At 36.1% G+C, this 24,428-nt stretch overlaps 1 protein-coding gene across 1 annotated transcript in view; it reads right to left on the minus strand.

The window, feature by feature from the left end:
- The window catches only part of LOC120355220 (fibrinogen- and Ig-binding protein-like), a 26,348-nt gene extending 5,572 nt beyond the window's left edge, over positions 1–20,776 (minus strand). Inside the window, exons 1-6 of the mRNA XM_039443552.1 lie at positions 20,136–20,776; positions 17,606–17,732; positions 15,802–15,970; positions 13,131–13,432; positions 10,699–10,876; positions 8,838–8,992 (exon numbers count right to left, since the gene is read on the minus strand). Coding sequence (XP_039299486.1) covers positions 8,838–8,992; positions 10,699–10,876; positions 13,131–13,432; positions 15,802–15,889 — 723 coding nt within the window. The 5' untranslated portion in view covers positions 15,890–15,970; positions 17,606–17,732; positions 20,136–20,776. The remainder of the gene's footprint in view (positions 1–8,837; positions 8,993–10,698; positions 10,877–13,130; positions 13,433–15,801; positions 15,971–17,605; positions 17,733–20,135) is intronic.
- Between the last annotated feature and the right edge of the window lie 3,652 nt (positions 20,777–24,428).

Consider the following 24,428-nt stretch of genomic DNA (forward strand, 5'->3'; position numbering starts at 1 on the left):
CACACCAACGGATACCCCCCACAACAAGAATCTCCCCCGCCGTCACATCACAAGTCCGGATACCCCCCACAACAACAAGAATCTCACCCGCCTTCACCGTCACATCACGGATACCCCCCGCCGCCGCCACCACCACAATCCCCCCGCCTTCACATCACACCAGCAAGCTCATCCTTATAGTCGTCCACGTGCAATCTTAGGATCTAACTCTATGCGTCATGAATTCGATTTCGATGGGCTGATAAGATTTTCAGACCCATCCCGATGTCGTACAATTGCGTTAAAACATTTATCCGATGCATTTCAGTATCCTGTTTTAGGTGCGCGTGTTGTGCGCTCCTTCAACAAGGATGCTGTTATCATTAGGGTAGCAAATGTAGGACGTCGGGGCAACGAAGATGCCGAAATTGAAACATTCATGCCGCATAGATTTACTGCTAAGATTACGCGTGCGAATGTACAGTCATTTAATTCAGGTTGCCACAATTTAATAATGCAGGTTGTACACAGCGAAGGTCGTTCCTCTGATATAAGGCTGAATCGACGGTCGCGGCAGCGGCCGTAGATTCAGCTGATCAGAGGAACATTTTTAAATTAATAATATTTAAAATTTAAATTTTTTTTTTTTTTTTTTTTTTTTTAATTGTGGCAATTTGAATTAAAGGATTAGGTTTCTTTTTCTTCTTGTTCAATATAATAAATTATATATATATATGTTGATTATTGCACTTCATTTAACTTACCTTGTGTGATCAACAACTGTGCACAACTGATGTACAAACATTGTTCTGCATGACTATTTATAGTCAAAGGTTAATGACTCATGGACATGTTCAGACATGTCTGGTCATGCATAGCTGCACACATGCATCATGCGTTCAGTTGCATGACACTGCAAACTTAGTTTGCCGGCAGACACGATGGGAGTCAAGTCAATAGGACAAGAAATGAAAATAATCATACTATTTGTTACATTCATAATATACACAATTAGTATGATATTACTCTTATACTATACACTGAGTACTTGTACATTGCACAATATTAGAGTTGAAAATGTGTTAAATTTTTCATCATTAAACCAACTGTAAAAGACAGCAGCAGCAGCAGCAGTACTGCCAATTTAAGCGTAAAAGCTTATAATAAAGCACATATATTATCTTATATAAAACTATGTGTTCAATCTCAATGAATTATAAAACATCGAAATTATTTGATGATGGACTAGACAAATGGTATGCTTATATGAATGATCAACGTAAGGTTATTTGTAATTTTTTTAACAATTATACAGCATTGAACAGTTGTATAAACATAAACCCATCGTCTGGTGATAGTATTTCGAATTTTCTACTAATAACAACATTACAACTTTGTAATATTTTTGATAGTGAGCCGGAGCCGACAGCAGGTCTTAAGGGGATTAACTACTAATTTCTATTTAGTCAGGTTTCAACATTGCTATTGAAAGGATGGTAGCAAAAAAGACTTGTCGTCGACGAGTGCGACGTAAAATTGGTACTGGTATTTTATCGAAACTTAGCGGATTTGCATCAACCGCCCTTAATAAAATTGTCGATACATTACCCCTAGAGTTGCATATCCCCTCCTACCGCTTTTGCGGACCCGGCACCAAATTAGATAAAAGATTAAGGAGGGGGGATAAAGGAATAAATAGTCTGGATGAAGCATGTAAAGAGCATGATATAGCGTACGCGAAGAATAGTGATAATTTGTCGCGAAATGTGGCCGATCGTCGTTTGGCTGATAAAGCATGGTCTGTTTTTAAAAATCAAAACACAGGTTTAACTGAAAAAGCAGCCGCATACTTAGTTACAAATTTGATCAAAGCTAAAGCTGCCTTTGGCGGGGGTAGAGTACAACGGGGGCGGCGGCGGTGGCGGAATAATAGAAGAGAAGGTTGGAAAAATAATTCATCACTACAAGAACAAAGAAGTGCACATTTACGACAAAAAGCAATTAAACATTTAAGTAAGCACATAGCTGGTCAAGGTTTTTATTTAAGACCATATGCACCCTTGTATAAAGGCGGTAGAATCATTGAAACACCTTCACAAAGAAGAACAACAACAAAGAAGAAGAGGAGAGCGTCAAAGAAAGTGAGAAAATGAAGATTAATATACAAGGACCACTGTCAAATTATGATCTACAAGATTGGGCTGATATTTTAGATATTAAATTGCGTGGTATTTATATGATTGATACATTGCCAAAAAGAAATTAATTTAAATGAAAAATCGATCATAAATTTAGACTCGATCATGAACAGTGGTACACACTGGGTGGCATACAAAAAACATGCACAAAAAGTATATTATTTCGATCCAATTGGTAATTTACAGCCGCCCATACAATTGATAAACTATTTCAAACAACAACCAAATGTTGAAATTTATTTCAATTATGATCAATTACAAACACTAAATAGTAATGTATGCGGTCATTTTTGTCTTTTATTTCTTGCAGATGCGTTATAGCAGACAGTTCACTTGTAGATGTGTATGAAAGAAGGTGGTGGTAAAACTTTAGCAATGGTTGTAATAACATTATCATCTAAAGACAAAGACAGCAGTTGTTTAATTGAAGTACTTCCCACTGTACTAGAGCTAGACGCACGCTATCAATATGAAATTGGTTTGATTAATTTATGGACATACAATAGTGTACCGAATATAATTAAAAATGTCAACTCATCTTTTAAGTATGGTGATAGCTTGATTGATTTGGATACAGGCTCCTACGAAATTGATCGTATAATAAATGAAATAAAGAGAAAATTGAACGTTGATAGTTCAAATCTAATTATACAAGGAAATAATACGACAATGCTATGTGAATTGAAAGCGGATAAAGATGTTGATTTAACAATGAACACATCACTAGCCGATATACTCGGTTTTGATAGAGAAATTCTTGCAGCAAATAAATGGCATTATTCTAAACGTTTAGTATCCATTACAAATATAACATCGTTCCAGGTTACTTGTAATATTGCATGCGGCAGTTATCGAAATGGACAAGAGGTTCATACAATTTTCGAATTCCTACCAAAGGTTGCACCTGGTTTTCTAATAAATGAATCACCATCGCCAATTATTTACTTTCCATTAAACACGCACAGAATTCAATCTATTGTAATTCAAGTAGTTGATCAGAATGGTAAACTAGTTGATTTCCGCGGCGATAGTATAACAATAAGAGTACACATTAGAAAGAAGGAATAGAGAGAGAGAGGCGGTGATGGATCATGTTAGAATGATGTGAGCATTAGTCACGCAAACAACACAAGCGAGAGAAGCGCTACAGAATGGGTTTTGTTGTGTATAACAACCTAGGCGCAAGGAGGGTGCGGAGTGGTGGTGGCGGTAGGTCTGCTTTTAGCATGCAGCAACCGGTTAGTACTTATCAGTCCGTGAAACTGATAACACATAATCGAGCAAGGTTTTTAGAAAAGCTTGGTTTTAAAGTGAATTGGAAATATGTCGTCAAAACACGCGGCAGCAATTAGTGACATACTAAATGTTGAACAAGACATACACTATTATTCAGATATAACAAAATTTGATTATCATACGCATGCGCCGTATGGTGATTTGAAATTTAATAACAATGATGAAATACGTTTGTCGAAATCGTCTCATGACCTTATTTCATTAGTTGCAAAATCTTTTCTTATTGTTGAGGGGAAAATTACATGTACAAAAGCGCCGGCAAAAGACAAACCTGATGATCCGCCGGCAGAGGCTGCATATACGCTCAGTTCAAATGCAGTAGCACATATGTTTGATGAGATACGATTTGAGTTGGCAGGTACAGTCGTTGCAAAGAGTCGACTAGTAGGTATTACTTCTACTATTAAATCATATTTAGTGAAACAACTAAACGATAAAAATACATATGATTTAGCAGGTTTCACTGATAGTGCATCAACACTAACTAATAATACTTTTGCTTATTGCGTACCGTTAAAATTACTTCTGCCATTTTTCGAAGATTTTCAACATGTAATTTTGAATATGAGACAAGAGCTTGTGCTTTTGAGATCCGCAACAGATATTAATTGTATTCAGTCGCCGCAAGCAACATCAATGTCATTGGAAATAACAAAATTGCTTTGGAAAGTGCCCTATATTCATGTAGATGATCATTTAAGATTGAAATTTCTGAAAATTGTCGATCAGGATAGGCCATTGAAAATTGCATTCAGAAAATGGGATATCCACGAATATCCTCAGCTGCCGAACAGTGTTAGCACGATTTGGACTATAAAGACGGCTTCAAAAGCTGATACACCGCGATTTGTAATATTAGCATTTCAGACAAACAGGAAAAATGTAATGGGAAAGTCAATGTCGAAATTTGATATGTGCAAATTGCACGATGTTAAACTTTTCCTGAATAGTGAATATCTGCCGTATGATCGTATAAATGGAAACAAACAACTTTTGTACAAAATGTTTATTGAATTTGCGCCCAGCTATTATAATTTAGGACTTCATACTGATTATGGTACAGTTGTAGATTATAAAACTTTTACTGATTGCTGTCCAATAATTGTACTAGATTGTTCACATCAAGCTGATCATTTAACATCGTCAACAGACATTCGATTGGAAATGGAGTTTACAGAAAATGTGCCAAATTTAACGACTGCATATTGTATTTTGATAAGTGACACATTAGTAGAATACAAACCATTGAGCGCATTAGTTCGTGAAGTACAGTAATTTGACGCAAGAGCGAGCTATGCATGACAAAGAAGGAGGAGGGGGCTATATAAAAGTGCGTGTATGAACAATACAGTGTTCAGTTGTAATGTGTTCTAATAGCTTGAATAATAACATTCCTCAGTCGTCGTCGTCGTCATCGTCATCATTATCATCATCATTGTCATCATTGACAAAAGCAAAATTTGATGCATTTGTACATAGAATGTGTGCATGCACCGACGGACAACAGAAAATGGACGATGATGAGCAAGTATCAACAAAATTTCGAGACTTTGGCATACAATGCGACTTGGATAAAGAAGAAGAAGAAGAATTGGAGAAGGAGGCAGCAAGAATTAAGGAGGAGGAGGAGAAGAGTAAAGAAGAATGCGACAGGAAAAATGATGACATTGATTTTGCTGTAGTCGAGTTTCATTTTTTCAAAAGTGATGATAATTTTATCATTATTAAAGAGGTAGCCATAATCGATTACAAACTACGTCATGTTGTGCTACACTTTAAATCACCATTTCCGAAAACATTACTGAGTAGAAAAATGTACCGTGATGTCAGCTGGCTTGAACATAACTATCATAAAATTAGATGGGACCAAGGCGACTTAATTTACACTGACGCGCTGCTTGCTTCATATTTGCAAAATTATACCACAATCTATACAAAGGGAAGAGAAAAAACACAGTTTTTAAAAAGGTTACACAACAATGTGCTTACTATGCCGGAGGATATTCAAAAACCAGACTATACAATGTTTGAAAATTCTTGGTGTTTTAGTGTATGCAAAATTCATAACAAATCGTCCAATGGCCGGTGTGCGTTGTTCAGTGCGTATCATTATTTGACAATCTTGATGTGTAACAAGCAAAAAATATGAGTTCATTGAATCGTAATGCTGCTGCTGATATTGATTATACATGCGAAAATAATAGAATGGAAAGTATGAAACATTGTAAGCTGTTAACTAAACAACGAAAACGCAACTATGCCCGACAAGGTTTTTATTTTGATGGGGAAAGCATACTATGTGTTTATTGTGGATTTGATTTGATTTCGCATAAAGCGAGAGTATGCAGTCTGACCTGTAGCGGTGGAAGGGAGAAGCAAAAAGCAATAAATTTCACTGTTCTAGTACCACTCATTTAGTGTACCTTCGCTAGCAGCAGCAGCAGATTGAAGAGCTATAATGAATCCGCAAACTTGGTCTTATGCGCCAGAATGTTTAGAAATTAAATTACAAAACTACATTGAATGGTATGATTTGTGTCAAAAAGCAATAGAGACAAAAAACAGTACTATTGCTAGACAATTGAAAGCAATATTTCTAAATACAGTTAATATTAACGATATCAGTGATTACTTAGCTTATTAGAGACCCTTTAGTTTGAATGTAAACAAGCTAATAAGAATTGAAGAAGAAATTTTAAGATCGCTAGAGGTGAACAGAGGAGGAGAAGAAGAAGATACGGCGACTAGCTGTAAAGAAGAGGTGTGTAGGAATGCGCCTACATGTAAAGAAGAAGAAGAAGAAGAAGAAGCGACTAGCTGCTGTAAAGAAGAGGTGAGAAGAAAGGAATGCGGCTACATGTAAAGAAGAAGAAGAAGAAGGTGAATGGCGGGAAGTCAACAGAAGGAAAGGTGTGAGGAGGAGGCGGAGGGGAGAACGAGTCAACAGAAGGAATGTGGAAGGAGTCGACAGGAAACGGTTGTGGGGGGCTGACGGCTTAACAGGTTTGCTCAGTCTTCAACCGACAACCAACGCAAGCATATAGCTGCTTTGTTATTCTTGCACACGATCGCGGTAAGCTTTTTATTATTATTATTATTATTATTATTATTATGGAACACCATAGAAGCAACACTGGAAATGATAGACTTTTTAGTATGAAGTCATTCAATTATATTTCGAAAACTGAATATCCAACGGTCTCACTCAAAGATCTTGACCATGATTCGTGGTACCGTGTTGTACACGCTAGATTAGTGAGAACACAACAGGGTCAGCGAATCATAATGAGGTTATACGATCATGACAGCAATGGTGACTATTATTGCGAAGTTTACTTACCTGAGAAATTTCTGAGTGTATTGAATCTTCAAACACTTGAGGATTTCAACAAACAAAAACTCTATCTGAAGTGTGTACAACGAGAAGGTAAATCGCCTCTTGTTCTTCTAGAAGAAGAAAGGAATATATAAAAAAATAAAAAATAAAAAAAAAAAAAAACCCATTCCCATCATTGATTGTGCAATAGGCCTAATGTTGATTAATACTTTGTATTGAATAACTGAGTGACATTCAATTAGAGTTTTCTCAATATGGGGATAGCACATTAAAAAAAGCGCCACCATTCCTTTTACAGCATAGTGTGGGAAAAATAACAATTCTCATGAAATGTAATTTTTTTCATTCTTCCTGTGGTGGTGGAAAAAAGGAACATATTGTTGTGCAATAGGCCTAATGTTGATTAACACTTTGTAATGAATAACTATAGTAGTATGTAGAATAGATTAGCCCGATCTATTCTACAACCTATTATAGCAACATTCAATTAGAGTTTTCTCAATATGGGGAAAGCACATTAAAAAAAGCGCCACCATTCCTTTTACAGCATAGTGTGGGGAAAATGACATCTCATACGTGAACAAATATGAAATGTAATTTTTTTCATTCTTCCTGTGGTGGAGGAAAAAAGGAACATATTGTTGTGCAATAGGCCTAATGTTGATTAACACTTTGTAATGAATAACTATAGTAGTATGTAGATTAGCCCGATCTATTCTACATCCTATTATAGCAACATTCAATTAGAGTTTTCTCAATATGGGGAAAGCACATTAAAAAAAGCGCCACCATTCCTTTTACAGCATAGTGTGGGGAAAATGACATCTCATACAAACAAATATGAAATGTAATTTTTTTCATTCTTCCTGTGGTGGAGGAAAACAAGGAACATAGTTTAATTTGTACCAAACGCTAGTAGTGTGGTTTGAGAGTTTAGCGCTAGTAGTGTAGTTTGAGAGTTTAAAGATTTTAAAGATTTTAAATGTGGGGATATTTTTAATATGCAAATTAAGCAGGTGTTAACTGGGGCAGTCAGTTAACACCTGCTACAACAAAGATGGCCGCCGCCGCTGGGGAACCGTTGGGGAGATGGACACCTGCTACACTTCCTATTGGTTGGGGTGGTGGGGGCACTAGGGAAGGGGGACGCCATTTTGAACACACCCATGCTGGGTAGGGGAGATGGACACCTGCTACAATGGCCTCTTCCTATTGGTTGGGGTGGTGGGGGCACTAGGGAAGGGGGACGCCATTTTGAACATGCCCCTTGCTTCCTATTGGCTGGGGGCGGGGACAAAATGGCCGACTGGGGCTGGGGGGGTGGAGCAAAATGGCTGACTAGGGCAGGGGGGGTGGAGGGGGCGGTACCAAAATGGCTGACTAGGGCAGGGGGGGTGGATGGGGGCGTGGCCACGCCCCTTGATTCCTTTTGGCTGGGGGCGGGGCCAAAATGGCCGACTGGGGCTGGGGGGGTGGAGGGGGAGGCCACACCCCTCGATTTCTATTGGATAGGCAGCTCTCTCAAAACCCCACTACTAATCTATATATTGTGCTTTCAACAAACCCTTGCGGAGCACGGGTAACACGTGCTCGTGAAACATAAATATTTGAAAAAGAAGACCGTGTTCACGCACGATCATTTCATCTTGATTTGAAGGTAACATCAGAAGATATTCTCAAGTAATAATATGAAGTATAAAGTGATAATATTGTAATTGTTTGTTTAGATAAATGCATAATGAAGTCGTTGATGCAAACAGGGCCGACGACCAAGAAAGAATACTGTTGGTTCTTATGGGAGTATTCAAGCATTGTCAGAATGAAAGCCTGTGAACACCCCCATAAGAATCAATGGTATTCTTTCTCGGCCGTTTGAACGAAAGTAAGACGTCATTTTCGAACAGGTTACAATCCGTTTAAAATTTGAACAAACAATTTTAATTCACCTGTAGCTTGCTTACTGTATTCTGGTCATTTTCGAATAGTTAACATTTCGTTTAAAATTTGAACAAACAATTTGAATTTACCTGCAGCTTGCGTACTGTATTCTGGTCATCCGTGGCACATTTGCAATTTGTTCCTCCTGCACTTCTGCGATTAATCAGCTGTTCTTCAAGCTGAGCATTCCTCTCGGCAAGCTTCACGGCTCTGCACATTGCCTCATGCTGCAGTTCTTGGCATTCTAAAATAACAAAATTAGGAGTGAGATACTAATTGACCGAGCGAAGTGTGGTCTAAAATTCAAGTCGACGGTTTGGCATTTCTCTTAATGTTTAAATGTTAAAAATGATTATATGTTGCCCATTTACGGCGAAACGCGGTAATAGATTTTTATGAAATTTGACAGGTATGTTCCTTTTTTAATTGCGCGTCGACGTATATATAGGGTTTTTGGAAATTTTTCATTTCAAGGATAATATAAAAGGAAAAAGAAGCCTCCTTTATAGTAAATCAATAGTAGAGTAAAAATCAAACTATAGAATTATTCATCATAAATCAGCTGACAAGTGATTACACAGATATGTGGAGAAGCCAGTCTATTGCTGTATTTCATTTCCATAAGGTCTAGTTTCAGTCAGGTACTTGTGGATGAGAATACTGCGTGAAGTCTACTGTTCACAGAACTACTAGTACACTAGTACGTGATTGAACTATAGACCTTATGGAAATACAGTAACAGACTGACTGGCTTCTCCACACATCTGTGTAATCACTTGTCAGCTGATTTATGATGAATAATAATTCTAATATTGGCTTATGAAGGAGGCTCCTTTTTCCTTTTATATTATCCTTGAAATGCAAATTTTCCAAAAACCTTGTATATACGTCGACGCGCAATTAAAAAAGGAACATACCTGTCAAATTTCATAAAAATCTATCACCGCGTTTCGCCGTAAATGCGCAACATATAAACATTCAAACATTTGAACATTAAGAGAAATGCCAAACCGTCGACTTGAATCTTAGACCTCACTTCGTTCGGTCAATTATTTTTCCTTCAATAACAGTATGATTGATTGTGTGAAAAACAAATCTGATATACAGAAATATCTTATACCATATCACACCTATTTAATTCAAGTATTTTGCAATCTAGCTTCTCCTAGAATAGAAATAATGCACATATTATTATGAAACATGAGTTATAAAATCGCTCCCGGCGGTTTGGAGCCCATCTAAAACTGTAGGTCAATAAATTCTTCTCTCATTATTATCCACCCCATTATCTACGCACAAGGCTAGAGCTCAAGTGGGCATCACCCTCGAGAAAAAATGATTCACGTCGCCATTGCACAATCACATAAAGCAACAACGGAGATTGAAATCCCGTCAAAGCTATATTAGAAAAAAACTATAGTGAGGTCCACGTTTTGATGGCAGTGTTTGATTAGCAATGGTATTGCTATTCTTGTCTATCATTCGACAAAGCGGATAGCGCTATCTCTTTCTCACTTTTTTCTGTTGCCAAATCCTCTTTTAACAATGCAGAATTAATAATTAATTAACAAAATATTTCATCTTATTTGTGAAAATCCATTATTGCAAAATATCAAGTGACCTGGCTGGCTCAGGTCTGGTGTCAGAGTTTTCAGGTCGCAAGTGATCAATTTCAGGGCCTCTGACATGACCTAACGACTGCTTTTTAGGCAGCCGGGACCAACGGCTTAACGTGTCCATCCGAAACACTGCCATTATAACGTGGACCTCACTATAGTAAATTGGTTCAATTCATAGTTTTGAGCACTGTTGCACAGAAGCCTGTTGAATTTAAACCACGAAAACCAATCAGAGAAGATGTTTCTGAGAAGAAGGCTTGTTTGATTGGTTCTTGTGGCATTTAATCACGGTTAAAAGTTAACGGTCTTGAAACCGGGTGTAAATCATTACCTGTTAACTGTTCTCTCAGCTGTGTCTCCAAATACGAGGACCTATTTCCAGCTGAATTAGCATTGGCATTACAACAGCAGCGTTCCTTACAGCAATTGAGCAGGCATTTCCCAGCTGTGTTATGGGCCAACTCTAACATATGTTGCAAACGCTCGATCTCTTGGTTTCTGGCTGCCACCTGGGGAAACAAAACAACAATATTACTCAAGAAATATTCAAGATTAATGTAGGTAATGAATGTATTACAATGAAGGTATTAATACTAATTGAAAAAATACAATAATGATTTACACGTTATACAGAGTGTCTCATATGACACACCCTATTCTTATACAGCTATAATTTCTGTATTCATAAACCAATATTGTTAGAACTACATTTGTTAGATAGAGCACACATTGAGGTTGTCTTTAACAGGAATTATCATTTTTTTCAGTTTAAAAATTCCCCCTCTCTTGACTGTGAAAGAACGAGCCGAAATAGCAGCTCGTTATGAGGTCTGGGGATCTGTGGTGAGAGTACAAAGGTGGTGGAGGGCTGAACGAGGGATCCAAGCAACACTGGATGGAAAAACTGTTAAAAATTGCCATTCCAAATTACTAACAACAGGGAGTGTTGAAGATGCAAGGCGATCAGGAAGACCATCAACGTCAAGGACAGCAGAGAATGTTGACAGAGGTCGTGAAAAGTTCATGAGGAGCCCTAAGAAATCACTGCGTCAATGATCTCGTGAAAGTGGTCTTTCACATTACTCAGTTGCAACGATTCTTGAGAAAGATCTCAATGTTTTTGCATCCAGTGTTGCATGGATCCTTCGTTCAGCCCTCCACCATCTTTGTACTTGCACCACAGATCCCCACACCTCATAACGAGCTGCTATTTTGGCTCGTTCTTCCACAGTCAAGAGAGGGGGCATTTCTAAACTGAAACAAATTGAAATTGGTGTTAAACACAACCTCAAGAAGTGCTATAACAAAAGTAGTTCTAAAAAAATTGGTTCATAGATAAAGAAATTATAGCTGTATAAAAATAGGAAGTGACTTATCAGACACTCTGTAGTTGCAGAGGAGAAAGACAGGAGAACAGCGCTGCCGATTCTCTTCCTTGCCACTGCCTTCAACAGCTACATTCGCCCATCATTATTAAGCAGCTACATCCTTATTAAGAACCTAATTTGGAATATAGTTCATTTACTTTACCCATACCTGGTTAATTGTTCTTCAATGGCCAAAAACAATAGTCGACAGTAATCCCATTGAGTTAACAAAATATCGGCTAAAGTTTGATACAAAACTTCCAAACTTTGAATTAATTCTACAAACCAGGGGATATCTTCTAATGCTATCTTCTCTCGACACTACAGCTGTGATACAGTATCAACACAATATGATACAGTATCACCTCAACTTGATACACAACACCAGAATTTGATGCAAAACTTCCAAACGTTGAATGAATTTTACAAACCATCGGAGATCTTGTAATTCTATATATAATAATAATAGTATTCGTATAGCTTTTATTGGTGGGGATTTCCTAACGGTAGTTCCAACCAATACAATACAACGGTAGTACCAACACAATATGATACAGTATCACCTCAACTTGATACACAGCACCAGAATTTGATACAAAACTTCAATACTTTGAAAGAATTCTACATACCAGGGGATATCTTCTAATGCTATCTTCTCTCAATACTACAAAACTATGATACAGTATCCACACAATATGATGCAATATCACCTCAACTTGATACACAGCACCAGAATTTGATACAAAACTTCAATACTTTGAAAGAATTCTACATACCAGGGGATATCTTCTAATGCTATCTTCTCTCTATACTACAAAACTATGATACAGTATCCACACAATATGATGCAATATCACCTCAACTTGATACACAGCACCAGAATTTGATACAAAACTTCAATACTTTGAAAGAATTCTACATACCAGGGGATATCTTCTAATGCTATCTTCTCTCTTTCACTACAGCTGTGATACAGTATCAACACAATATGATACAGTATCACCTCAACTTGATACAAAACACCAGAATTTGATGCAATACTTCCAAACGTTGAATGATTCCTACAAATCATGGAATATCTTAATGCTATTTTTTCTCTATACTACGACAATCAACATAATATGATACAGTATCGACTTGATACACAACACCAGGATTTGATACAAAACTTCCAAACTTTGAATGAATTCTACAAACCATAGGATATTATCTTATAATGCTATATAATATTCGTATAGTTTTTATTGATCCTAACGAGTAGTTCCTAAGGGGAGCTCCTAACGGAAGTTCCACCTTGTCTGAATACATGATTTGAGCCGTCAATGGGCCTTACGACTGTCATACTACAGCCAGGACCGACAATACAACGACAATGCTATATTATGATGAAACTCACCCTACTCTGTACAGCAGCGATTTCCTCCAGATATCCGAGCTTCTCCTGTTTCAAAGTGACCAACTCTTTGAGCAGTGAGTCGATCTTCTTCTTGGACGCGTTACAGACATCAGCCACTGACGTCACACCTGAGGTAGGCTGATGCGATAATGACGTCACAATGGATGTAGGATGATGCGTCAATGACGTCACAATACTACCAGGATGATGGGTCAATGACGTCACAGTGGATGTCGACTTGACGGGAGATCGTCTTTCCTGTCTGACACCTGATGCAGGTTTCTTGGGATGTGTTTTTGGCACTGAAATCAAGAGAAAAACATAGAATAATTTGTGAGAACTGGAGCAAATTATAGAAAAAGGAGTAACTTTGATAAATATAATTATTGTGACATGAGAGACCTCGTGATGCAGGTTTCTTAGTATGTATTACGTCATTAAGGGCCGGTTTCCGAGCTCGGGATTTAGCCAAGTTGTAGACTTTAAACAGCTGGAGTCAGAAAATTGGCTTTCCGAAACGGGGCGAAGTTGCAGTCCACGTTTAAATTGAATTTTGAAAAACTAGAAAATTGGACACAAAATAAAATAAAGAGAAAATAGTGTAACGCAGCTTTTTAGGAATGTTTCATTTCGTCAAGGAAAAACGTTTCTAATAAGAAATGTGTACGTTCTGTGTACAGTAAATTGTTCCAGTTCCAATCGTAAATTGTTCCATCACGTGACTAGTGCAAAATGTTCCCATGGAACGCCATTTCAAAATCGTTGGTTCAAGCTTTTGGCGCGCACTTATAAAGTTGATTTACACCAATATGTGTCGTTTACTAGCTGCGTGAATGAAGAAAGGCTGTTTTACAAACTTACCGTCTAGAAAAGTGTGCATCTCTTTCATTCCATTACTCTCAAATTTTCTATAGAGAAAAATTCATTTAACGAATGGTTATCAAACATAATTTTGTTGGTTATGTATTCTATGGCTATGCTATGGTAAACAAACAAACTATCAGCCCATACGCAGAGAAGCAAGCAGACTACAATCATCGACCAATGAGAGCTCAGATAGTTGGAACTGTACCAGGCCGGATAATTTAGCACGCTTTGACTGTGGGGCAGGAACTTGGAACTGGAACTGGTTTCTGGTACAGAATCTGTCAAAATTCTCCCATGGGACGCGGAACTTTTTACTTTGTAAATTGTGAATCGGAAAATTTACCACATTCCATGTACACAGAACGGGCCAATGAGAAAATGAAGATAATCATAGAAACTACGACTACGCCTCCGTCTCGGAAAGCCAATTTTCTGACTCCAGCTGTTTAAAATCTAGAACTTAGCTGAATCCCGAGCTCAGAAACCAGCCCTAAAATTATGGGAAAACTAGAAGGAAATTAAAGAAAGAGGAGTTTGAGTAACATTGATACATATTGTGACGTAAGAATCCGCTGTTGGAATGTGCTTTAGACACTGATAATCGAGAAGATAATTTGAAGAATGTGCAAGAATTCAATGCAATTCATGAAATATCCCAGAAGTTATTTTAATAAATCAATAACCATTGACTTTTCTTGTCAGTTCTTTTATGGCACCAGTATGTTCTAAAATGGTCCAATCTAATGAAAAATGTCATGTGAAGTCAAATTTATGAAATATCACAATAAACATTGGTTGAATGATAAAGCCCGGTCCGGACGCTCAAGTTTAGCTTCAGTCTTTTGCTCAAGCAAAAGTCGGAGCATGTAAGTCGTTGCGTCTGGACGGTGAAACGGATGGGTATTCAAGCTTAAGTCGTCAAACTTGAAATGTATCGGCCGGGAATCTTTTTCCATCAAACCGTCCGTCTTCTGCCTATCCACCAAAACCTAAATCGCGTAAAAATGGAGATAGAGAAATTGTGATTTCAGATTGGGATTCAGCGCCCTCAAATTGATAAAATGTCTCGCGAGTACTTGAAAATAAGTTTTTTATCGATTGTACATAACGCCATCTAACTCTTTTCTTCTTTATTGATTCTCATGATACTCTCAGAATTTGATGTTGATATTATGATTTACTATCATGATATATTAAGATGTTCTATATTGTTGATACGAATACTATCTACAAAATTTCAATCCATTTACAATCACTGTGTCTCGAGATATGACATGTAAACAAAGCCATTTAGCGATTAACAATAATATTTTTGTCATTATGTTGTTAAATATAGCATTATCCAGTTGAATCAGCGAAAAAATACGATATAATTAGTACTCATCTACCTTATATATGTCAAACTTATACAATTCATACTCAGAAAATAGGAAAACGGACGACATAAGAAGGATGCGTGTGGACGCAATTTTACATCCGTCTTTTTTTTGAACCAAACGATCCGTCTTTTGCTTGAGCAAAAGACTGATGGTAAATTTGAGCGTTTGGACCGGGCTTAATAGCCGAACAAAATGTCATGTGAAGCTCAATAAAATCTGTCTCAAGTTACCTTCAATGGTTATTGATATATTTCAGAACATGTGCACAATTAAATTCAATACATTTAATGTTATATCCCAGAAATTATTGAACAACCATAGACTGAATAAATTTTTGATGGCTGTAAAATGTTCTAAAATGATCAAATTCTGAAAATTTCATGGAATATCCCAGAAAGTATTGACAAAACTAATGCTATATTTACCTGATAGCTTATTATAGGAGGAGGTAGGCTTGCCGATACCCTTTAGCAGCAAGATCTTCTGTCCTTTTTCAGCTAATTGATAGTTCATCTATTCTCTCTAAATGTTGGGAGCAGACAAACTCCAAGTCAGAATTGTTGCTTTCTAGAGCACGGATACGCTGTTTCAAATCTGAAAGTTAATTCAAAAAAATCAAAATTTGTTAATCTATTAATACTAGTAGTTCTGTGAACAGTAGACCTCACGCAGTATTCTCATCCACAAGTACCTGATTGAAACTATAGACCTTATGGAAATACAGCAATACGGCTTCTCCACACATCTGTGTAATCACTTGTCAGCTGATTTATGATGAATAATTCTATAGTCTGATTTTTACTCTAATTTTGGCGCATGAGGGAGGCTCCTTTTTCCTTTATATTATCCTTGAAATGCAAAATTTCTAAAAAACCTTGTATATACGTCGACGCCCAATTGAAAAAGGAACATACCTGTCAAATTTTATGAAAATCTATCACCGCGTTTCGCCGTAAATGCGCAACATATAAACATTTAAACATTAAGAGAAATGCCAAACCGTCGACTTGAATCTTAGACCTCACTTCGCTCGGTCAACTACAGAAAGAATAGGCTTCAAAATGTGTAGCATGTGTAGTATAAACACATGAACAGTTACTAGAAGTTGGAGATCGCTGGCCGCTTTAAAACGGCAACATTACGATTGAAGATTCAAGATTCATTTATTGTCAGAACACTTTAACAAAAATGCAAGACAAAGTCAACAATTAAATAAAAAATTCTAAAATATAACAATAAACATTAATAGACATCACAGTCACATCGTAATATACAAAAGAAGACAAAGATAAGCAAATTCTATATAATATATAAACATTTTTAAAACAGTTATATCACAGTTAAGAAAATACACAGACATCACCAAAAATCCTCATAACCATATGGACAGCAGTCGATTAGAATCTTTATAACGGAAAACTTAAAACTATTAATATCACATTCTTTAATATTAGCAGGCAGTTTATTAAATAACCTCTTTCCAAATTCAACAAAACTTTTCAAAGTTAAACGGTAATTGCACTGTGATAATCCAAGTGCTTCTGCTTGTCTTGTAAAATGATTGTGAATATTACTATTTATGGGTAAGATGGAAAGATTTTTTCTGGTATACATCAGACATTCAAACACATACAAAGCATAAACAGTCATAATATTTAGCTTTTTAAACAGAGGTCGACAATGTGCTCTACTATCTACTTTACAAATGATCCTTATGGCCCTTTTTTTGTACAACAAAAGGTTTCTTCATATTGGTATCTCTCCCCCATGCCAAAATACCATACAACAGGTGTGACTGAATGTAAGCATAATATACAGCTACCAACACATCAATGCTAACAATATTTCTTAATCTACATAACATAAAAATGCCTCTAGATATTTTCTTACTCAATGAAAAAATATGATTTTCCCATTTCTTATTACTCTGCAATGTGATGCCAAGAAATTTGACATAACTAATATCTGTCTTACAACCAAAGTCAAAATCTAACAACTGGGTCTTATCTTTATTGAGGCAAAGAAAGTTAGCATCTGTATCCCTCCCGCTGTATGCTTTCTCTGCTGCGCATGCCGATCCCAAGTAAGAAGTAATTTTGTACAGAGTATAGGACTATTGACTTGAGCTAATATTATTATTTGCAACATAAAAGCCCAATACCATGGGATATCTATCTTTTCTCTATGGTGAGTCCATAGAAATTAAATTTATTTAAAAGGAGATCCAACCTTTGAAAAGTTTTTCGTTGACATCCTGCTCCTCGCTTAAAGCTTGCCGCAGTCTCTTACACTCATGTACCAATTTTTCGTTTTCTTGTTTCAAAGGTTCAATTCCTAAGCGGGTGTTGCCATATCTCTGTAAAAATAAAAGCATGATAATATTAGACTATGACTCCATGTTCTATCACCTTCACATTAGTTAAAAAGTTTTGAAATTTTGTGAAAGTAATAATAATATTACTGAGGGTGGTGCCTACATAAGCTCTTAGGCTTGTGCGTGGGTAATGAGTGAGAGGGATGATGATGAGAGATGTCGACTACATTTTAGGTAGACGGGACCGACGGCTTATCGTCTCCTCCTAAAGACTTTAATATTAATCCATTTTCAAAGCGATCTACTTGTGACAAAGCAGTCAAGAAAACATTTTCAACATTACAAGGAAACGCTATGGATATAGATGTAGGTAAAAATGATGATGAAAAAATAAATAAAATAGGTTATTAGAATATAAAGTGTCATCAGAACATAACAAAGATAAAAGATTTCTTTTCTTTATCATTTATATAAATCAAATTTTACAAGCTTAAACATATTTTTTAAAATATTCCAACTACAAACTAAGTCAATATAATTGGTCTGCTCTATTGATTAACTCACCAATTTTCAAGATGTAGATTTTTAAAATGAATGAAAATATTTTGATAAAAAAGCAAGAAAACTAAACACCAAAACAAACTTTTCAAAATACGTTATTAGGAGGAAAAAGTGTTTAACAGAACATAACCAAGATAAACGATTTGTTTATCATTTATACAAAATCAAATTTTACAAGCTTATAAATTTTTAAAATGTCCCAACTGCAAACTAAGTCAATATAATTAATTTGTCAGCTCTATTGATTAACTCACCAATTTTTAAGATGTAGATTTTTAAAATGAATGAAAATAGTTTGATAAAAAGCAAGGAAACAAAACACCAAAACAAACTTTTCAATCACAAGATTCCATAATGCTTCCAAATGGTAAACACAGACAGTAGTTAGGCTGTCAATCTGAACTTTGAACACATGATTGTATAAAAACACAAATATGTTGTCAAATTCTACACTGACAATCAGTGTAGAATTTGACAACATATTTGTGTTTTTATTCAATTATGGAACGGTTCTACAATATTGACAATGAAACAGTCGAATTTCTAAACACTTGTCAAATATTTTTTAAATAGTAGCTATTGTTTTTTTCTTTAAATAGTAAATAGTTGAAGCGTCGTAAAACCTGGGTGACCACTTGAGCCTCTGAGCCTCTTGAGCCTCTGACTCGATTCATGAGTTGAAAAATCGCTTCCCGATGGTTTGAAACAAACCTTAAACTATAAACCTAGGTCCATTTATCTCTCACCATCGTCCGTCTCATTAACCACGCACAAGCCTTAATCTCATGTGGGCAACACCCTCAGCAAAATAAAATAAGAAAAAAAATAGGTATCGCATAATGAGATAGCCCCTGATTTTCATTGTTTCAAGTAGCAGACAGAGACCATCTCGTCGTGCGCTACCTAGGATAAGAATACCAGAATCATGTCAAATTTTGCAATGGAGAATTTCTGAGCATTTATTGATCACGGAAAATCTGAGTTTATCTGCCAATGCAAATTTATGACGTGCATTTTTCCAAAGGCTAATAGAGTTGAGGATTGCATTTCCAGAATTACACAGTTGAAAACTTACAAAGAACTTTAACTTAAGGAGTAAAAAAATAAGATTCAAGATAGGAAATTATATGATTTAATGGGGAAAGTTTTGCAGTACCATTTTTTCTACATTTTCTCGCTTTTACAGGCCGGACCTTCTATATACTATATAGGGAGTCCTGATATGGGTCATCTAGACAGAGACAGTTAGATATGGTTATGAGACAGTTTAAACCAAGGTAGCCTACCTAGAATATATTCTAGGTGCATTGGTTTAAACTGATACACAGCTAGTGGTTGAAGCCTGTTAACATTAGGATACCAGGCTTGAACACCAAATTTTCAAGCAAGTTAACGGGCAAAATTCATTGTTTTTTCATTGCACGGTTTACAAGAGCAAGTTTTAAAATGTCTGGTTACATTAGGACACCATGTCCGTCACCAGTGGTCAGTCCGGCTACTATTCCTGGACTTTAACTGGTGATTTAAACACGGACACCAGGCGAGACACCAGTGGTCAGCCCGGCCACCATTCATGGAGTTTTGATGGTGTCCTAGGTTGATTTAAACACGGACACCACTGGTGTATCACATGGTGTCCCAATGTGGGCCTATTCTACACATTTTTAAGCTCTTGTAAACCTTACTGGCGACCTGAGTGAGACACCAGCCGGACACTAAAACCTCTGGTGTTTGTACGCCAAAATCAAGTGTATCATACATGAAATGTAGGACTTGATAACACACAAAAATATGTGCTTCAATCAGTTAATTATTGCCAAATATTCAAATATAATATGACTCAGCTACTTCTACAATATTTTAAAGCTACATTACTAAACAAACCTCTTGATTTTGAAGATGGAGACTTTTATAATGATCCAATTCCTCCTTGGTGTGGATAAGGTCGGAAGATTCTAAAGCTAGAGGTTGCCGGTAACCTAGATCATCTAGCTTAGATCGCAGAATTTTGTAGCGCTGTGTTCTGTCAAACCCATGGTGCAGATTGATAAAAACTTAAGTATTTTATAGTTTTAAAACATGTCTATCTATGATAGCAGCATAGCACTGCACTCTCTACTAGAACTGGAAACCGCACTACTGAGCGTATAATCTGCAGCAACAATAATTATAACCTATATTTTACTCGGAAAACTTTACAAAGCACTGTGGAAGCTTAAGCCTCAATCAAGCACAACTACGCTTATCATTGTTGACTACACCAATTAAACTAATGTTCAAAAACTTTTAAATGTGGGAATTGTTAAATTCAAACCGTGCCTACTGTTCGTGGAAAACAACGAACTTCTTGTAGAATCGTGATGAGCACACCTCAAGTTTTGTTAAAAATAGATGTTCCACAATCTTACTGATGATATGAAACTTAGCTGGGTGTAAACCTGTAAACTATAGCGTGTTTGTTATGATAAACACTTTGGAAACACGCAACCCCCAATCACAATCACAAACCAAAACTTCGAATCAGGGCAAAAACAAATCCAACAGACGAAATTCAAACAAGTTGTATCGTGTCGAAGTCGAAGATGAGTTATCGAAGAAATGAGCGGTTGACAATATTGAGGTCGATACAAAGCGATAGTCAATAGTTTTGTTTGAGCGGTAATTTTTTGAATTTTGAACTTTCATTTTCTGGTGGAATTTTATCTGATTCTTAGTAGCCTAACTAATTTATTACATTCATGATAACTTTTAAACATTTTCATTGTTCTACTGAAAAATTATAAATTGAATGATGAATGATACATTATTGTTTTGTTTGAAAATACAGGGTTTTTTACTACTGTTAATAACTATTTGAATAATTGTTAAATTGAAAGCTCCTAGAAATAAATAATTTTCCATGATTTCCAATATTCAGATCAAAGAACAGGCATTCCTTGGGAAATCTCGACGTGAAATAAATACATAATAATTATAGTAATACTCTGACTAATTATCACAAAATACAAAAAACTGGAGTGGCGCACTCACACAGCTTTTCTTGCCGTTATGAAAATTGATCACCTGACGATAGTGTTCACGCGCATCTCAAGTCTACTAATTCAAAGATCTGAGCCAGCTGGTGACAGGACAATAACGCTGGTGACACACAAGGTCTACTATCTCTTCATAGTGAATGATTTAATAGAATCAACAGTTTGCAATTGGATAATAACATTTTATCGAATTTCAAGCTTATTTTCAATTTTAGGTGGAAATGTTACTGAACATTAATTGTTTAGATTTTTATGCTCCACTAGAAATGTTTTGTTTAAATTGTATCTGAAGGCAGATAATCGGGGAATCTAAAATCAAACTTTGCATAGATGTGGCGGAGTTCCTGAAATTTTTACAGATTGATTGATTGATTGATTGATTGAGTACTTTATTTATGTAGATTACAATATATACTGGCTTATACACTTATATACAATAGCTTACAATACAGCAAAATTTATAGATGAATTCACATAATATAGACTAAGAAAATAACTATTGAACTGTATATGATATGAAAAAGCAATTTGTAATATAATAACTATAGATAATAATCATATTGTTATGCACATAAATTGGCGGAGCTTTGGACATATCAATGTCCATTCTTTGGGAAGAATATTAAAAATATCCTCCCCACTAACTCTCTACCAAAACGTTAATTTAGTTATTTAAACTAAGGATTTATTTATTAATGGAAATATTGTAAAAGTTTTAATCAATATGAATATTGAAGAGAAAAAACAGAAAATTGATAGAGTAAAATAATTATATAGGTAGATAAGATAAAATAATTGATTAATAAAATGAAGTAGGCTGAAAGTAGATCAGGGTTATCAAATTTCAGTAATATACAGCAGTATGCAGTGGATAATTGGAATAACATGAGTTTATATAATATATATTTATACAATTCGTTCTATAACATGGTTTAAAGGTTTATATTGGTGGAATGGGTGGGGGATGGTTGTCATGTGATCGTTCTAGGGCCGGACAGTTTCAGTCATTTGTTCCAAAATATGTTTTTTTAAAGTCAGGTTGAAGCTCGCTCGGCTCTCGATAGACCTGATAGAAACAGGAAGTGTATTCCATGCACGACAGGCACTGACTAAGAAGGATTTTGTGAAAATAGTAGTTCGATGATTGGGTATCCTTAAAGTACTTTCTCCGGTTCTAGTATGTGAAGAAACTATCCTCCTACCTTCACAGACAATTTGAAATCATCTTTAAAATAGTTCGGATTACCGTATTTCAAGATATCTCTAACAAGCTTGACTATTCGAAAAAGCCTCTGATCGGGAAGCTTCAATGTTGAACTAGCAATGTGGACTGGGGTGATATGATCATGGCGTTGGAGAGAGTAGACGAACGTAGACAATAATTTTGGCAACGCTGTAGTTTATCATTCAGAGTGACTTGCATATCGTTGAGAACAGAATTACAATACATTAGATGTGGGAAGATGAGAGATTGAACCAATAATAATTTAATGTTTCTAGGGAGGATATCGTGCATTTTCTTCAATGCATGCATGGCTGAGAATACCTTTTTACAAGTTTTGTTCACTCTTGTTCTGACCAGTCAAGAGTATTATTCATAATAATGCCTAAATTTTTAACTGAGCTACAGTAAGGAATGTCATTACCGTCTACACTAATTTTGTGAATCGATTCAAGGTCAATATTGTTTATAAGACGAGAATATCCAATTATAATGGGTTGTGTTTTGATGGGATTAAGCTTAAGGCCATTTTTCTTTGTCCATTCCACTATCGAATTGATATCCTGATTCATTATTCCAACTGTTTCATTAATTTTTGTTATGGGACAGCTTAAATAGATTTGAAGGTCGTCTGCATAAGTATGGAAACTGGAGAATTTGATAATGGAAGAAAGGTCATTAGCATACAAAGTGAAGAGGAGAGGCCCTAAAATTGATCCTTGTGGTACTCCATGCATAACGTTCCAAGTTGACTTTTTGTCACCGACAGATACACATTGTTTCCTACCTAATAGATAGGATTTAAACCAAACTAACGAGTTGTGACTGGAACCAAGAATAGCCAACTTATTCAGAAGGACTGTATGATCAACAGTATCGAATGCTTTAGAAAAATCAAATAGGGTGAGGATGGTGCATTTTCTTTGGTCCATAGCTAACCTTATATCATTAGTGACACGAAGCAGAGCTGTCTCAGTTGAATGGAATTTTCTAAAGCCTGATTGAAAGTTATGAAGCTTACTATTGTTGTCTAGAAATTTTACAACTTGAGCATGAATGAGTCTTTCTAGCACTTTGGACAATGCAGGTGAAATACTGATTGGTCTAAAATCCTCAACTTTATTGGGTGATGGAACTTTATTTAGAGGGCGAACCAGAGCAAACTTCCAGTTTTCAGGGAAAATGCCTTCTTTAAGTGACTTGTTGAAAATGTATGTAATGGTAGGTAAAACAGCAAATAACATCTTCTTGATAAATTTAATAGGAATTTTGTCTACACCCGTAGCATTACTATGAATACGTTGAATTGCTCTGAAAGTGTCTTCTTCTGAGATTGGATGGGAATGAAATTGATCAGTGATTGGTAAATCTAAGTTTGTAACCTGCTCTTCAAGATCATCTATATGATTAGCAATGACAACTTCGTCGCGTTGGTTAGAGTGTGAAACGAAATGGTCATTTATATTATTCAATGGTAAGTCAATTTGTGGATTTGATTTCTGTTTGCCAAGCCCGAATTCTTTTATTCTCTGCCTAAGTGATTTAGAGTCTTGTCTATTGTTTGTCATAAACGAATTCAAGTACCTAATCTTTGAGTTCCGTAATTCCTGTTTAACCCTATTTCTAAGGCTCCTATACTCTATCAAACTGTCCAAGTCAAATGTCTTTTTAAATTTTCTATGTGCTTTGTCTCTACGTCCCATCATCTTAAGTATGTCTTCAGTCATCCACGGTACTCGTCGTTTTCTATTAATCCTCCTTGTCACATAAGGTGCATGTTTGTCATACAGAGTCAAAGTCCAATTCTCGAAAGTCTTGACCATGTCATCAACTGAGGGTAATGCTTCAATTTGATGCCATGGAGTCTGCGCCACATCAGTCAGGAAGGCGGCTTCATCAAAGTTTTTGAAGTCTCTATAA

Source organism: Nilaparvata lugens, chromosome Y, assembly GCF_014356525.2.
Source record: "Nilaparvata lugens isolate BPH chromosome Y, ASM1435652v1, whole genome shotgun sequence".
NCBI classification, from domain to species: Eukaryota; Metazoa; Arthropoda; class Insecta; order Hemiptera; family Delphacidae; genus Nilaparvata; species Nilaparvata lugens.